Here is a 17,159-nt window from a genome sequence, read left to right on the forward strand (position 1 = left end):
ATTAACTGCACATAACCCTTCAGGGCTTTTCCGGGTGAAGCTTATGCAGGCACACCACACAAAGTAGCCTGCAACCAAGCAAGTACCTCATGAGGCACATGCACAGTGCCGTCAGTGATGTCAGCTGTTATGCAACTGGGCAAAGGCACTGCTTACAGAGCATGGGGCAAGAGGGCGTGAGAGTGCAGGGCAAGAGAGCCTGACTGGGGCCATCTTGTTAATTTCCCCATAGCTGAACAATAAAGAAAACCTGCCCTTTGGGAATTCCCTGGCAGTTTGGTGGTTAGGACTTGGTACTTTCACTGCCAGTGCCCAGGTTCAATCCCTGGTCAGGGAACTAAGATCCCACAAGCCAAGTAGCATGGCCAAAAAAGAAAAAAAGAAATCTGCCCTGTGCTCCAAAGAGAGACATTATCTCTAACTTTCAAGGTTTTCACTATACAAATATTCTTGAACAAGTCCCAAGACAGCCAATGCCTATGCTCCACTAACTGCATGCAAGAGGCCCATAAAGAATTATCCACCAACAATTAAAAAGGCCTACTAACAGATCATACAGAAAGTTAGGGAATTCCAGAAAAACGTCTACCTCTGTTTCATTGACTTCGCCAAAGCCTTAGAGTGTGTGATCACAATAAACTGTGGAAAGCTCTTAAAGAGACAGGAATACCAGACCATCTTACCTGTCTCCTGAGGAACCTGGAGCAACAGTTAGAACCTTTTATGGAACAACTGATTGGTTCAAGACTGAAAGGAGTACAGGGTCTGTCTGCTGTCACCCTGTTTTTTAATTTATACGCTGAGCAAATCATGAGAAATGCTGGGTTGGATAAGTTACAAGCTGGAATCAAGATAGGTGGGAGAAACATCAACAACCTCTGATATTCAGATGATACCGCACTAATGGCAGAAAACAAAGAGGAAGTAAAGAGCCTCTTGATGAGAGTAAAAAAGCTGGCTTAAAGCTAAATACTAGGAGAAGGAAATGGCAACCCACTCCAGTATTCTTGCCTGGAGAATCCCATGGACAGAGGAGCCTGGCAGGCTACAGTCCATGGGGTTACAATAGTCAGGCGCAACTTAAGAGACTAAACCACCAGAGAAAGACTACCCTCAATTTGGCAGCAAGTGACAACTGTCCTTAAGATTTTTTTTTTTCCCTAATAGAAAAAGAAAATACTTGGAAAATGAAAGTAATAAATTTTCTATTCAAATGTTAAAAAAAAAAAAAAAAAGCTAAATACTAAAAAAATTAAGATCTTGGCATCCAGCCCCATTACTTCATGGCAAGTAGAGGGGGGGAAGGTGGAAGTCGTGACATATTGCCTCCTCTTGGGCTCTAAAATCACTGCAGATGGTGACTGCAACCATGAAATCAGAAGACGATTGCTTCTTGGCAGGAAAGCTATGACAAACTTAGTGTGTTGAAAAGCAGAGACATTACTCTGCCAACAAAGGTCCATATAGTCAAGGCTGTGGTCTTCCCAGTGGTCACTTACAATTGTGAGAGCTGGACTGTAAAAAAGGCAGAGTGCCGAAAAATTGATGCCTTCGAACTGTGGTGCTCGAGAAGACCCTTGAAAGTCCCTTGGACAGCACAGAGATCAAATCAACCCTGAATACTCATTGGAAGGACTGATGCTGAAGCTGAAGCTCCAGTATTTTGGTCATCTTATGTGAAAAGCTCATTAGAAAAGTCCCTGATGCTGGGAAAGATTGAGGGCAGAAGGAGAAGAGGGCGTCAGAGAATGAGATGGCATCACATGTACATGAACATGAACTTGGGCAAACTTCAGGAGATGGCGAGGGGCAGACAGGGAGGCCTGGCGTGCTGCAGTCCATGAGGCTGCAGTGTCGGGCTTGAGTGGGTGACTGAACAACAACTAACAGGAAAAGGATTCCAGTGTGGCAGGATAGAAAGTTCTCATACTCTGTCTGCCCCCATGAACCCCAGGACCAGGTACCACACAGCTAGGGGCAGCCCCTACACAGCCTCTACAAGAGCCCATTGAAATGATACAAAGTAGACAATCCTATACTTGCCTAGCCCATTTCCTACTTCCCATGAAAAGAAGGCTCTTGTCTACATTGCCCCCTCATTCTCCCTCCTGGCCAACCCTGGGGCCTGTGTGGCCCTGTGTGGCATGGCACGTCCTCCTCCTCTTTGGAACTGTAACAAACTGTCTTTTCAATGTCAGTTGTCTCCTGATCTGTTGGCCTCACCCACACCTCAATAATAATAAAACCTACCTTTTCACATTTTATCTCTTACTATCTGATTGGAAAAATTACAAAACTTGACAGCACTGTGGATGTTGCTTTCACATGCGGCTGGAATGCAAAATGGCTAAACATTCATGGAGGGAAATTAGGGAAATAGATGGGGAAACAGTGGAAACAGTGTCAGACTTTATTCTTGGGGCTCCAAAATCACTGCAGATGGTGACCGCAGCCATAAAATTAAAAGACGCTTACTCCTTGGAAGAAAAGTTATGACCAACCTAGATAGCATATTGAAAAGCAGAGACATTACTTTGCCGACTAAGGTCCGTCTAGTCAAGGCTATGGTTTTTCCTGTGGTCATGTATGGATGTGAGAGTTGGACTGTGAAGAAGGCTGAGCACCGAAGAATTGATGCTTTTGAACTGAGGGGTTGGAGAAGACTCTTGAGAGTCCCTTGGACTGCAAGGAGATCCAACCATCCATTCTGGAGATCAGCCCTGGGATTACTTTGGAAGGAATGATGCTAAAGCTGAAACTCCAGTACTTTGGCCACCTCATGCAAAGAGTTGACTCATTGGAAAAGACTCTGATGCTGGGAGGGATTAGGGACAGGAGGAGAAGGGGTCGACAGAGGATGAGATGGCTGGATGGCATCACTGACTTGATGGACATGAGTCTGCGTGAACTCCGGGAGTTGGTGATGGACAGGGAGGCCTGGCGTGCTGCAATTCATGGGGTCGCAAAGAGTCGGACACGACTGAGCGACTGAACTGAACAAAAAGTTTGTGTTTACTTCTGGCCCACGAATCCTACATCTAGGAATTCACCCAGAATATGTATCTCCAATAATAAAAAATACATGGGTACAATATTCTAATTATATCACTGTCTGTAATTGCAAAATATTGGAAACATACTGAATCCCTGTACATAAACAATTTGGTGAATAAACTATGGAATCCCCACACTATATAGGGTAGGGGGAAGGTGAGAAAGATATTTATGAACTGATATGGAATGATTTCTAGATATATTATTTAGTGGGGGAAAAAAGCAAAATAGAGAAGAATTTTTATACCACTGTTTCTGTAAGAAAGGAATAATAAAGAAATACACAAGTATCTGTTTGATTTTTCAAAAAGCAGCACCGGAAGTCAGAAACTGAGGATCTAATTTCCTGCAGGGGACAGAGGAGCACGCAGGGAAGGGATGGAAATATTGAGTGACTCGACTCTTAAGTTTTGAATAGTTTTGACTCTTAGAATCAAGCTATATACTCAAAATATATATGTAAATAAGGATTGGGAAGAATCCTAAAATGCAAACACAATCAACCTGACTGTATTTCAAATAAGCAATTCTGGAACTACTTGGTCTGTGTACTGTCAGACTGAGCGAATGAGTAAATATATTAAAGAAGTTAGGAGCCAGATCTCCCACAGTTGGAAAAGAACTACAAAATGGAATTGGAGAAAGCTAGGGGAAATTCTTTTGTTTTTAAATGAAACCAGAAGTATCAGTATGAACTTGTTGTATTTAATATATTAACCTACACACAAAAAACAGGTACAGACATGTGTGTGTATGTGTGTCCCTAGTTTTCCACTGAAAGGACCTAGAAGCATTCTTCTTGGCATCCACAAAGGAAGGAGTATACTGTTCCCCACTGAACAGAATGTGGCTGCTTGGAGAAATGATGGAATCCAGGGCTGAGGAAGGGAAAGTACAAGTTGATGTGCCAAGAAGTAAGAAAGTGCTCATAAAGTGATGGAATATGGGAAAGGATTACAGGATATAGGAAATAGCTGTAAGTAGATACTGTACACAGTTGGGATAATCTGAGCACCAACATAAATAATGGGATTAATGGATTATATAACTCATGGAAACTGGAGTGAAGGAAGGAATAGGATATTTGAAGAGGGAATTGGGTATCTGTACGGTTTCACAGTACCTCCACATAAGTTAGATCTTAATTAAGAAAGGGAAAAAAGACATACTTTTACAATAGAAAAACCTGGCAGACAATTCCTTTCACAAGTGATTAAAGTCACCATCCCCTAAGATGGGACAAACCAAGATGTGCCTCCCATTATTATGTGCTAAGAAAGACATACCACTTCTGTGCTGTCCCAATCAAAGGACATAATCTGATCCTAATCACAACAAAACACTGGACAAACCCAAGTGAGGGACAAACCACAAAATCAACTTGCTTGGACTTTTCAAAAATGTCAATATTAGGAAAAACAAAGAAAGGCTGAAGAACTTTTCTAGACTAAAGAAATGAAAGACATGAAAATTAAACATGATGTATAACTCTGAATGAGATCCTGGGCCAGGGAAAGGTGTTAAAAATGATCTGTTGGGTTAATTGAAAAATTTGAGTATGGACTATGGTTTAGCTGAGAACATTATATCAAAGTTAGATTCCCTGATTTTGATCCTTCTATCTTGGATATATAAAAGAATATCTTTGATATTAGGAAACACAGCCTGAAGTCTTTAGGGATAAAGGAGCATGTCTACAACATACTTTCAAATTTCAGGGGGAAAATATGTGAGGGTGTGTGTATTATACACATATACATGCATATATATACCAAGGAAGAGAGAATTAAAGCAAATATGGCAAACTGTTAATCATTGGTAAAGGGTATATATTCTTGTAACTTTTATGTAAATTTAAAACTATATCAAAATTAAAAGCTATCTCCCCCCCAACAAAAGCTAATATTTAAATAGAAGGGTCCCTTAACTGCCCAACATAATGAATGAAAAAAGACACACCCAGGCCTGTGTGGCTGCCTCCAAACAAACAGTTTGCTCTTGCTTGCTAATGGGTTCTGATTTTTAACATTAGACTTTTTACTCGAGAGCATTTTATTTAAAAAATAAAACTATAAGGGAGTTCCCTGATGGCCTAGTGGCTAGGATTCTGGACTTTCACTACCATGGCCTGGGGTTCAATCCCTGGTCAGGAACTAAGATCCCGCAATCACACAGTGCAATCAATAAAGAGAGAAAAAAGAGGGTTCCCCAAAATAGCAAGAAAAAGTGAGTATTGTTGAGAGACTGCAGGAATGAGTGAACCAGTGAAGGGGGAGTGGGCGAGTGTACGGATAGAGCAAGTGACATGGGGACGCTGGGATGCAAGAGGCTCCCCTCAAAGCACAAGCACTTTTATCCCCAGTCTCTCTGCCTTCACAGCCCCACCACAAAGGTGAGGGGTGCAGGGTGACTCTGTTCAAGGTGATACACCCTGGCAGCTGGGCTGGCCAAAGTGCATTTCCTTCCACTCCCTTAGGTCAAGCCAGGTGAATCCCTGCTGCTTCCTTTTCTCTGCCCAGGGCGGGGCCTCCTGCATTCTTGGCGGAAGGGCACCAGGCATGCTGAGGAGACAGCGTTACGCTGGCAACAAGGTGACCCAGATCTAGCCCCAGGCCTGTGCTCAGCTGCCCCGTGACTTATCACAGAGCATTTATCTGCTTTGGGTCTCCATTTCCCCATTTGCACCTTAGACAGTTTGGTCCAATCAGTGACTTTCAGCTTTGGGCACACATTAAAATCAGCTGGGAGGCTTTTAAAATTTCAGGGCCCAGACTGCACCCTGGAAAAAATAAGCAGGAGTCACTGGAGGGTATAATCCCAACACCCACATCACGCTTTGCAGGTGATTTCAATGCACAGTTTGGTTTGAGAAACCTCTGGGTGCTGATCTCCACGGTTGCCTCTAGCCTCATGATAATAAGCCCCACCTGATGCCCCACTTCTGACACTGGAGTGTTCAATGAAATGGGAGAGTCACCCCAACATGTGAGTTCCTACCTTCAGCCCTTTGAGACTGCAGCCCTACCCAGGACTTTGCCCAGCCCCACCCACCCTTCTAAACCTCCTGCTCCAGCCCCTGCCTTCACCATTTTGATGTTTGGAATCGAGGACTCAGGATCCTTGCCAAAGGGGAGTCTCCCCAGGTATGTGCCCAGGTGCTCTTGCTTTCTTGTCATGCAGATGCTGAAGAAGGTGCTGGGATAAAGGGAAGAGAGAACTGGGGAGAAGAGGGAGTCTGTTCGAGATACTGTTTGACTTTTCTTATCCCTTGAGGTAGTAGCTACTAATTTTTCCCAAGGAGGCCTGTGCCTCCAACGGCCTCCCCTCTCAGGGGCCCTTGGGTGGGCATTATTAGCCTGCACTGCTTCCCCATGGACACAGGCTGAGAGGAAAGAGCATTGAATTTTAGTCCCTTCCTTCAGTTGCAGCAAGCTGTGCAAGTCATACAAAACACCTGAGCCTTAGCTTGCCTATCTGTGAAACAGGCCGACCCTGCCCTCTCTCACTGGCCAATGACAAGAACACATTGTTTCAAAGCAAACAGATGCACTGAGGCTTTAAAACATGCCTTTTATTTGATTGGAAGCTCAGTATAAATGCTGGAGGGGCTGCTGATCTGACAGACTACAGAACTTACTCATGGCTGAACCCCAACTGGATATGAAGCCCTCAGGTGAGTCTTTAACTCCTGTTTCCAATATGGTTGTCAAGGAGGGTAGGGGAGAGCCCGAGGAAGCGTGGGGTGTCCTTCTCCACTCTGCCAGTGGTGTAGTCAAGAGCAGAGAAAGTAGACCACGGGTCCTGTCAGAGGGAGGCAAGTATCAATAGCTATAATTAATAATAGCAGCCAGCAAATACTGGTGCTCAGTACATGTAGGAGTGGTTCTATTTTCTGTGCATTTTCTCATTCCTTCTTATAACTTGTGAGGTAGAGATTATTAATCCCATTTTCCAGATCAGAAAACAGGCTCAGAAAAGTGACTTGTCTAAGGTGTCACTGCTACTAAATAGCACAGGAAAAATTCAGATCCAAATCTGCCAGACTTCAAAGAGCATGCTTTCTGACCTCTAAGAGACCCAGTCCATCCACAGGTCCATCACGAAAATGAAATGCTTTTGCACGTGGGGGTGTCTCATGCTGTGTGGCCTGAGTAGTGAAGGGGTGAGAAGGGCATTGTTACAGTTCAGGGTCAGTCTCCCTGACCAGCACGGAGCTCCCTTCTCGGCTGGAGTGGAAGGGCACAGGGACATTATTTCCGTCTGGGGAGAGCGCTGCACTGGGCAAGACTATCTTATTTGTACGGTTTAAGCCCTCAACAGAACTGACTTCATGGGCCTGAGATCAGAGCAGTTGTGCAGGGTCCTACATTAGACAGACCTCACGCTTGGGATTAAGTGCTCTGTGGTTGCTGGCTTGAAATTTTTTATAATTTTTGAGTTTGTTTTGTAAGCAAAATCAGATGGGACAATGGAGCACCTGCTGAGACTGGGAGCTGTGGCTCGAATGTGTGATTCCCCTCTCAGCCCACCACGCTCCAGCCTCCACCAAAGTCCCTCACTCTGCTGTCACCTTTGCACCTGGCAGTGACTCAAGCAAAAGGTGGTCAAGGCAAGGCATGCTCTGAGGTCCACAGGGCAGGGAAGAGGCAAGTCACCCCTATCCAGGTAACAGCATTCAGGTGGGGGGGGGACTGCAATTCCTTGGGTAGCCACTTTGCCCTGGGCCACATTTTCCCCAGTGGCTCGGACAGTAAAGAATCTGCCAGCATTGCAGAAGACCCAGGTTCAATCCCTGGGTCAGGGAGATACCCTGAAGAAGGAAACGGCTACCCACTCCAGTATTCTTGCCTGGAGAATTATGGACAGATGACAGGTGCCAGGCCTTTGGGATCGCAAAGGGCTACAGTCTATGGGATCACAGAGTTGGACATGACTGAAGGATTAACAATTTCTTTTCACTTTCCTCTTAACTAGGTCACATCCAGGTCCTGCCATTTCCTGGAGCAAACTCCAAGTTACTTTATCCTTCAGCCCCAATTTTCTTGTCTGAAAATGGAAATAATACCTTCACCCCATGGGATTATTGTAAGGCCAATGAGGTTTCTGTTGTGATTCTTTTTTCCAAAATGCAAGTCTGATTATGACAGTCTTCTCCTGAACACCGTCTAGTGGCTTGACACTGTTCTAGAATAAAGACCTTTCACTCACACCAGCACTGTCCAATTAAAATATTACATAAAGCACTAGTGGTAAAGAACCCACCTACCAAAGCAGGTTAGACTTAGGAGACACGGGTTCAGTCCCTGTGTTGGGAAGATCCCCTGGAGGAGGGCACAGTAACCCATTCCAGTATTCTTGCCTGGAGAATTCCAAGGACAGAGGAGCCTGGCAGGCTACAGTCCATAGGGTTCAGAGTCGCACAAGATAAGCGACTTAGCACACAAGCCACATAAGTAGACTTTTTTTGTAGCCACATTTAAAAGGCAGGTGAAATTAATTCTAATATATTTATTTCACCCAATAAACCAAAACTATGATTTCAACATAAAATCAATATTAAAAATTGGGCCTTTTGCTGTTCCCAGGCCCTGAAAAGCTCTTCTCCCTCCACCCTCTGAATCTAGTTAAGCTGACTCAACCTTCAGATGTCAGGTCACTTAGCCTTCAGAGAGGTCTTTCTCAACCCCCTTCCAGGTTTTCACACTACTGTGTATCTTGATCTCACCAGGCCTACAACTGTAAAATCACATTTACCTGAGGTCACCTGATTAATCTCTCTCTCCTGTTGTACACACTAGCACAAAGGTCACTTTGGGTTTTTAATTGTTGTTTGAATCATTTCCCCAAGGATTAGCACCACACACAGCAGCCTTGGAAAGATATTCTATGTAAAAGGCCTGGCACCTTGATGCTCTAATGTTCCCTCCTTTCACTTCCCTCTGGTTGAGAAACTTCTCCTTATTAAAGCGACTCTCTTAACTGTATAACTCTGCTAAAGATCTGGAGACACAAAACTCTCAATGCCAAATACATTTAAGTAGAAACAAGTTAAGCACACAGATTATAAATATTTCTTCTTCAGATTACGTATCATTTAAAAATACTATCTCAGTTCCTTTTCATGATTTAAGCAGCAATTAAGGAAAATTCCTGTTCAAGTCTGAGTATAATTACTGCCCTTTTCGAGTTTTTTCCTGAGGAGCTGCAGAGCAGAAAGTGGTGATGGGGCTCTATTGTCCCTTGTCTAACTGGCAGAGTTGGCATACAGCTAAATGCTGAGCTGCCGTTGTTTCTCACCTCTCCTTCTCCAATTCTTTCTCAGGTGAATATAAACAAGGAGGCTCAAATCAACAGTCGCCAACTGATCCAGGTGATAATACCAAACCTGATGACACCTGCCCAGGTGAGGATTCAACCCCTAGGTCATGTTGCAAAGCCAACTTCATCATTTGGCTTCACCAACTTCCTCCACCTTTAGTCAAGACTGCTCCTTCTTATGACAATTAAGTTTTAAGACTTAAGACTCACCCAATGCCACTGTCTCCAAGTGAAGTGAAAGTTGCTCAGTCATGTCGGACTCTTTGCGACCCCATGGACTATCTAGCCCATGTAATTCTCCAGGCCAGAATACGGGAGTGGGTAGCCATTCCCCTATCCAGAGGGTCTTCTCAACCCAGGGTTGAACCCAGGTCTCCCACTTTGCAGGCAGATTATTTACCAGCTGAGCCATCAGGGAAACCCAAAGATGTCTTCAAAGATGGTAGAATTATCCTGTTTATCTGCCCCTCAAGTCCCAGGGGATCCAACAGGAATCAACAGGATGATCTGCACCCTTAAGAATATAGCACCCCAGGGCTACACATTTTCTTCAAATGTTTCAACCAACCAACAAAGCACACCCAAGTCACACCCAACACAGATGTACTGCCAAAGGTACTGCATGTCACATACTGTTTTTTAGATCCTGGCTTCACACTGCCTTTTGGTGAGTATAATGGGGCATATACCTGAGCTTGCCCAGCATTCCTATAAAAACCTCAGGTAATTAAGTTTATATATGCCTTTTATTATTTATTATTCAGCTCTTTGCTATAATTGATGTTTAAAATGTTAATTTTCTTTTACATAAAAATTTGTGGGTGATCCAGAGCTGGTACTTAAAGTCAGAATTCAGAGCCACAAAGAAAATGACTTCATTGAAGTTGAACTGGATAGACAAGAGTTGAGTTACCAAAATCTACTACAAGCAAGCTGCTATGAACTGGGGATTAACCCAGAGCAAGTGGAGAAGATCAGAAAGCTACCAAACACATTGCTCAGAAAGGTAGGGTGTTTACAAATTTCTAAATAGAGACTGGGCCCTAGGTGGGTAAAATTATGTTCAGTGAAGCCGATCACTAGCTTTTGTATTATTAATATGAAAACAAATCCAAGACACTGGACATTTTAGCTGCAGGATAGCCAAACATGGTAGCTAGGTTATTTTCAATCTGGTGCTTTTACAGATTTGCGTACCTTTAATTTCCTCACTCTTTTTACTTCTCTGAATTACAACCACCAAAATCTAAAACCCTAGCTCAGTATGTATGGCCAGCCTCACATCTCAACAGACTGATCCCGGGGACAGAAAATACAAAGCCACTCTTACCTGCTTAGCAAAGTCAAGCCTTTGCAGTCTCAGGAAACAAAACGGGGCATTTTTATGTATTTTTCTGATTCAAAATAAATCTCATCTTTTAACTTGAGGGAAACTCTCATCTCTTTGGGCATTTTTTTAAAAGCAACTTTCAAAATGCCTTTTAGCAATTCTTATTGGTGCCGTGGCTTAACAGTATATTCTTTGTAAACTAAAAGTGGTGGGATGGTCATACTTTGAGAGAGAGAGAGATATATAGTGCCCTGGATGGACTAAAGTCTTTTTTAAATTGAGACTTTATTCCCCTTGGAAATCAGCGACAAGGTCTGAAACACAAAAATGGGAAAGGAAAACAATCCTCAACTGCTGAGTCAGTTTACCATGGATGGAAAGAAAGCAGTGCTGGGGCAATCCTGGTCAGCCTTTTCACCTAAGTTTACGTGTGTTTGTGAACCATTATGTAACTTCTTTTTCATATTAAGGACAAAGACATTCTAAGACTACAGGACTTTCAGGAAGTAGAACTCATTTTAATGAAAAATGGAAGCTCTGCACTGACAGAATATACACCATCTCTGTTAGAGAAGCCCTGCTACAACAGCAATGCTGCAAAAATGACGTATTAAATTGCAGAAATGAAAAGCCGGAATCAATGTTCTGTAAATAATGAAGTCTGGACGCATCTAACAGTTTGCTGACATCGTATGTGTACTTCCTTCCTTGTTGTGCGACTTCTCTAGGCTTGGGAGTAGAGCACGTTTAAAGTGCTTTGACACAAGTTTATTCTGTAAAGTCGTACCCAGTCCTGGTCAAGCACAGGTATGCACTCCCGAGACTCGGGACAAGTGGCTGGGCTCTGTTCACAACTCCATTAAGGGCAGGGTGAGCTAACTGGGGCTGGGAAAGCCAGGGCCCACTTGACACCCTGGTTTAAAGGTCCTAGCTTCTAAACCCTTCTCTTACCATCATTTCCATCTTACAACTCTGAAATCTACAAAATGGTGACAGGGTGACAGGCAGCAGACTTTTTTTCTTCTCTTAAACAGGAGGAAACAAATGTCAGATATTTTTTCCCTTCTCTATGCAAAATTAAGGTTTAAAATTTCTATGTTGTCATGACACCTGGTTCCACCTGAACTCTTCTCAAACCTTGAGCTAACCAATGTGTCTCTTATGGAAATGCTTTTCTTAAGCTATGTTAATGAACTATGTATTTACCTTAGACTCTTTCTTCAAGTCAGTTCCACCTAAGACTCAGAACCAATAATGGCTCAACAAACCAGTATGTTTTACTCATGGAAATGTTCTCTTAAGCTATGTTAATAAAACTATGTATTTGCTCAGAAACCTGCTTCTCTTCAAGATCCATGTCAATTTTATGGCACGGGATGACTCACCTTGTGCCAATGCTATCTCAAAATGCCATGTTATGGGTGAGGGGTCTTATGCCACTCTCTTGAGTTTTGAGACATTTCCTTTCTCTAATTAGCAGCTTATATAATTTCTTGCTGAAAACTAGCAAGAGGGCACTCTTTCTGCCCCTTTCTGATGTCTGTGTCAGAAGTTTTCTTTTATACTTAATAAAACTTTATTACACAAAAGCTCTGAGCTATTAAGCCTTGCCTCTGGCCCAAAGGCCAAGAATCATGGTGGTGTACACAGCTCTTAACCACCTTTAAATGGCAGGACTTACACAACTTGAGTAACCACTTTTTAACCTAACAACTTGCAGAAGAGCCAAGACACAGCATACAGCACTGCATTTGCACTCCTGCCTGACTCCATTTACCAACTTTCATTAATACTCACTTTTTTACACACCAGTGTGAAGTCATCGCTAACTCTTGTGCAACTGAGGAGAAAGTACCAGAGACCTCCTGGGCAAGCACAATGTCTTAATCTCCTCCAGCACTTGAAGTAAGCCATCCCTCTCTCATCTCCAAATCCTCAACAGTTCACTTCTGATGAAGGGTGAAGGGACAGTGACACATTGCATCAACATTTCACCCAATGCCAAAAAAAAGGGGAAAATGTTCTGAACAGTGCAAGTGAAATGTGTACCATTTTATTCATGAAATGAGTATGAAACCTAAATCTGTGGTTTACTTAGTACCCATGGGGTTTTGGTTAGGAGAACCTCAGCACCAAGTCTAAGTCTGGCATCCAACTCACACTTTTTAAGATAGCATGCCCCCTAATGAAAGCCAGTGCCACCCAAAGCTCGGTGTTCCATTGCCAGGGCTGTGACGGGGGATGAAAAGGGGCCAAGCCCCAAGTGCTTTGTCCCTGTTATTTTCAATCTGTCTTAAAGAAGATAAATTGAGGCATGGGCTGAGGGTTGGTTAATCACTGCTTGTGGAAAAGAGAGATTTTAGGTTGCTTTTAAGTGAACATGGTAGAATAAATTTATTTGAAAACAGTACTGTTGGAAAGCTTACAATAGAACCTGCACAGGTGTCACCTAGTGAAGCACAGAAAGATCAATAAGGGCAATTACCACAAGGTTGGTAAAATATGCATACCCATTTCAAGTTAATACAGCCTGCATCAAATGTATTTTCTAGAAGCAACATAGCTTTAAGGCTGCAGATTAATAAATATCTGAAGCATCAAGAGTAATTTTAATGGAAAAAAAAATTTTTTTTTTTGCCACACTATCTGGGACAGGGGATCGAAGCTCCCTCACCACCAGGGATCAAACTCACTCCTGCAGTGGAAGTAGAGTCTTAACCACCAAACTGGGAGGGAAGTCCCAAGAATAATTTTTATTATGTATTTCATGCACAGGTAGTAAAAACTTAAATTTCTGAGTGACATACAATTCCGCTTAACATTATGTAATTTTCAAGTCACTGAAACAAATCAGTTACCAGAATGCTATCCTAAAAAGATTTCCAGAACATATTTAGTAGTGGTCTAGAATGCTTATGGTTCATTTATAATGAAGTGATTTGGGGTATTTATTTGGAAGTATACAAGGGCCACAGGTAACTGATACAAGGCCTTTTAGCTACATGAATTTTATATACTCTAGTCAAGGCTATGGTTTTTCCAGTAGTCATGCACGGATGTGACAGTTGGACTATAAAGAAAGCTGAGCGCCGAAGAATTCATGCTTTTGAACTGTGGTGTTGGAGAAGACTCCTGAGAGTCCCTTGGACTGCAAGATCAGTCCTGGGTGTTCATTGGAAGGACTGATGTTGAAGCTGAAACTCCAATACTTTGGCCACCTGATGCAGAGAGCTAACTCATTTGAAAAGACCCTGATGCTGGGAAAGATTGAGAGCAGGAGGAGGAGGAGATGACAGAGGATGAGACGGTTGGATGGCATCACCAACTCAATGGACATGGGTTTGGGTTTGGGTGGACTCCAGGAGTTGGTGATGGACAGGGAGGCCTGGCGTGCTGCAGTTCATGGGGTCGCAAAGAGTCGGACACAACTGAGCGACTGAACTGAACTGAGGTGCCTTTCAAATTTCAACCACTTCCCCTTTACAGAGCAAACATTATTTAAACACTTCATGTAAGTACACTTATTAAGAGTAAAACAAGGACCAAGAGTAGCCCCTCTGAGGTGATAATGTAACCTGAACAAAGGGAAGGACGTGCTGACCATGGGTCAGGAGAACGGCAGGTTTCCTTCCTAGATTGGTATAAATCTAGGAGAAAACGCTTCTTTGGAAGCTGATTATACAGAAACAGAATTAGTTTCCTGGCAGACACCCAAATGAAAATTACTTCAAGATAAAAATAATGTATCACAAAGAAAACATACATGGAGGCCCTGTCTCTAGCTTTAAAGACTACAATTAAAACCCTAAGTCTGGAACTCGAGAAACAATACTCTAAACCTATCACTTTAATTCCATGAAATACACTGTTTATGTATCTATTTTACTACTTACTACCTACATCAAGACCTTTTCCCATTTTTTAAAATTTAAATTTTATTAAGAAATATACATACAAAAGCACATACACATACAGTTTAAAAAAGAAACCACCCACCCAGCTTCAACAATCACCACCAGTTCTTCTGAAGGATCCTCTTGCCCTTCAGGATCTCCCTCCAATACACTGAATTGTGTTAGATCATTTCCTTGCTTTCCATTTACCATGTATTTATGGACTGGTTTTGACTTTCACAGAAAAGGAACTGGATTATTCTTCCGCAATTTGCTTTTTTGACCAGAGACTCATCCACGTTCATGTGCGGCTGTAGTGCAGTCTGCCTTCTTGGAATCCCACTACAGGAATATACCACATATTGGTCCCCTGGTCTGTTGGACATTAAAGTCTTTCCAATTTGTCTTTGCCTCCTTTCCTCCTATTACAAGTGATGCTGCTATGACACGCATGCACACGTTTCTCTAGGGTGTGTATCTAGGGATGGAACAGCCAGAAGTCACAGCACAGTTGGATCCAACTGTTTTCTGAAGCTGTTGTTCCTGAACATTTTTAAAGCTAATGACAACTGATCTATTTGGGGTGGCCAAGGGGAAGAAACAGATCAACTATGAAACTCAAACTGCATTTTTAAATTAGGAAATTAAAAAATCTAATACAATGAAAAATACATTTACTTCTTTTACTGAAATGGACTTTTGAAACTACATTTTTTAACTTAAAATTGCTATCTCCTATATCCCAAATGTTTCTAAATACACTGGGTGAAAAGAGCAAGATTCAAAAAATCTGCTGTACTATGATATATTTTAAGAGATTCATACATATAAATGATTACATCCCCCACCACCCACCTCCCCACAAAAACCACTTGGAAAAATAATTAACACTAGTAGCTCCTGGACAGGAAGAACAGGAGCAGAAGAGACATATCACAAAACACTTCTGTTGTTTTTCCAAACCATACACAAGTCTGTCATACAAAATTCTTAAAAAGCAGTCACCCGGGGATTTTTTCATAAACTAAAAATCAGTCCAAACTCAAACCTGAAAAACAACCCTGCGGGAAGTCCCACCCCACAGAAAATATACACAAGTTCAAGTATTTTTCATTTTATGCACATTTAAAAAATACTCACACAGCTCATCTACAACACATTTTTGAAAGCACAGAACAGACACAGTTAAAAACACTTCCATCCTAAATTGTTCAGTTTTAACATCTCTAAAAATTTCTAATCAAGTGACTGAACCCAACCCACATGTGGTCAAAGTATTCTCACACCTTAGAAATATGGCTGTAACACTATATTGAAGAAACCAGACAGATCACCTGCAGGTAAATAATGTTATATAAGGAAAGAAGGTGTCTCTAGGCTGGGTAACAAAATTAGCTCAAGAAGGCAAGAAAGATGTTTTAATACAACTTGAAAAATTATTGTATTATGATCTGTTTGAAGAAAAGATGTCTTAACAAAAAGGGTGAAGACGAGTGTCACTACCCTGCAAAAAGGAGGATGCCAGAACAGCAATTACCAGGCTCAATTACCAGGCTCCCACCAGACCAGTATGAACTCAAGTTTATCCAATTTATTTAAATCAGTAAAATTTATGTCTTTTAGTGATACATGCAGAAACATTTGTAAATTACGTATGTCTGAGACTTGCCTGAAAATAACAGGGACAGGGGACACACACACAGAGTAAGAATGGTCACTGAATCTTATGGTGATGAACTTTAATCAGTTAACTACACTGTCCTACTTCTGCATCTTAAATTTTCCAAAATAAAAAAAATTTTAAGAACTGACTGCTGCTTGCAGTCTTACCAAGTAATCTTCTGGTTAGTAAAAATCGGCTCCCCCTGAAGGCTTTTCAAAGAGAAATACGCATGAAGCAACTGACAACTTTTTGGTTTGCACCAGAGAAATGTGTATTTCTCAATGTAAACAAGCACATGACCACTACATGGGATTCTTGTGAATTTGGTTAGTAAGAATAACTTCCTTGAGCCTAATTAATTTTGGGTGTTGAATGTGACTCAATTTCTAGATCTCCAAAACCTTTAGTCACAGACCCCTCAAGCGACCAGGCCTCCCCTTCAAATTTCGTATTAAGTTCATTAGTGATCCATACAGATGAAGATGATGAAGACTTCATAAACTCATTTACTGTACTTCATTAAAATAAATTAGCGAACGATTCTACGTGAGGCAGAAGAGAACAAACTTGGCATTTTAATACCCGATTTAACACCTTAATGACTAAGTACCTTAATACTTAAATAAATTTCTTCTGTTTTCTGTTTTTCTTAATACTCAGTAATAGAAACTGGTAAACTATCACTTTATGACCTTTATTCTATAACCATATCTTGTCAAACTACACAAAGCAGTGCTTGGGAGGTGGCTGACTTTGTGTTAGACTGTTTTCCCATCTTACATTAATTCTCACAAATTGAGAATCCATCTATCTCCATCTAGTTGAGCCAAGAGTGCTGTCCCCACAGCATTATTTCATACAAAGTCTCTGAAGCGTCATTCTTTTCCAAAGCTTGGTGGAG

At 42.0% G+C, this 17,159-nt stretch overlaps 2 protein-coding genes across 2 annotated transcripts in view; one reads left to right on the top strand and one right to left on the bottom strand.

Moving 5' to 3' along the window:
* LUC7L3 (LUC7 like 3 pre-mRNA splicing factor) overlaps positions 1-17,159 on the bottom strand; it is a 73,595-nt gene that overhangs the window by 32,303 nt on the left and 24,133 nt on the right. The window lies entirely within an intron of this gene.
* ANKRD40CL (ANKRD40 C-terminal like) lies at positions 6,694-11,316 on the top strand. Its single transcript, XM_052657686.1, has 4 exons — positions 6,694-6,727; positions 9,377-9,457; positions 10,203-10,378; positions 11,173-11,316. Exons 1-4 carry the CDS (start codon positions 6,694-6,696, stop codon positions 11,314-11,316), a joined length of 435 nt encoding a protein of 144 aa, XP_052513646.1.

This window comes from Budorcas taxicolor, chromosome 19 (genome assembly GCF_023091745.1).
Source record: "Budorcas taxicolor isolate Tak-1 chromosome 19, Takin1.1, whole genome shotgun sequence".
NCBI classification, from domain to species: domain Eukaryota; kingdom Metazoa; phylum Chordata; class Mammalia; order Artiodactyla; family Bovidae; genus Budorcas; species Budorcas taxicolor.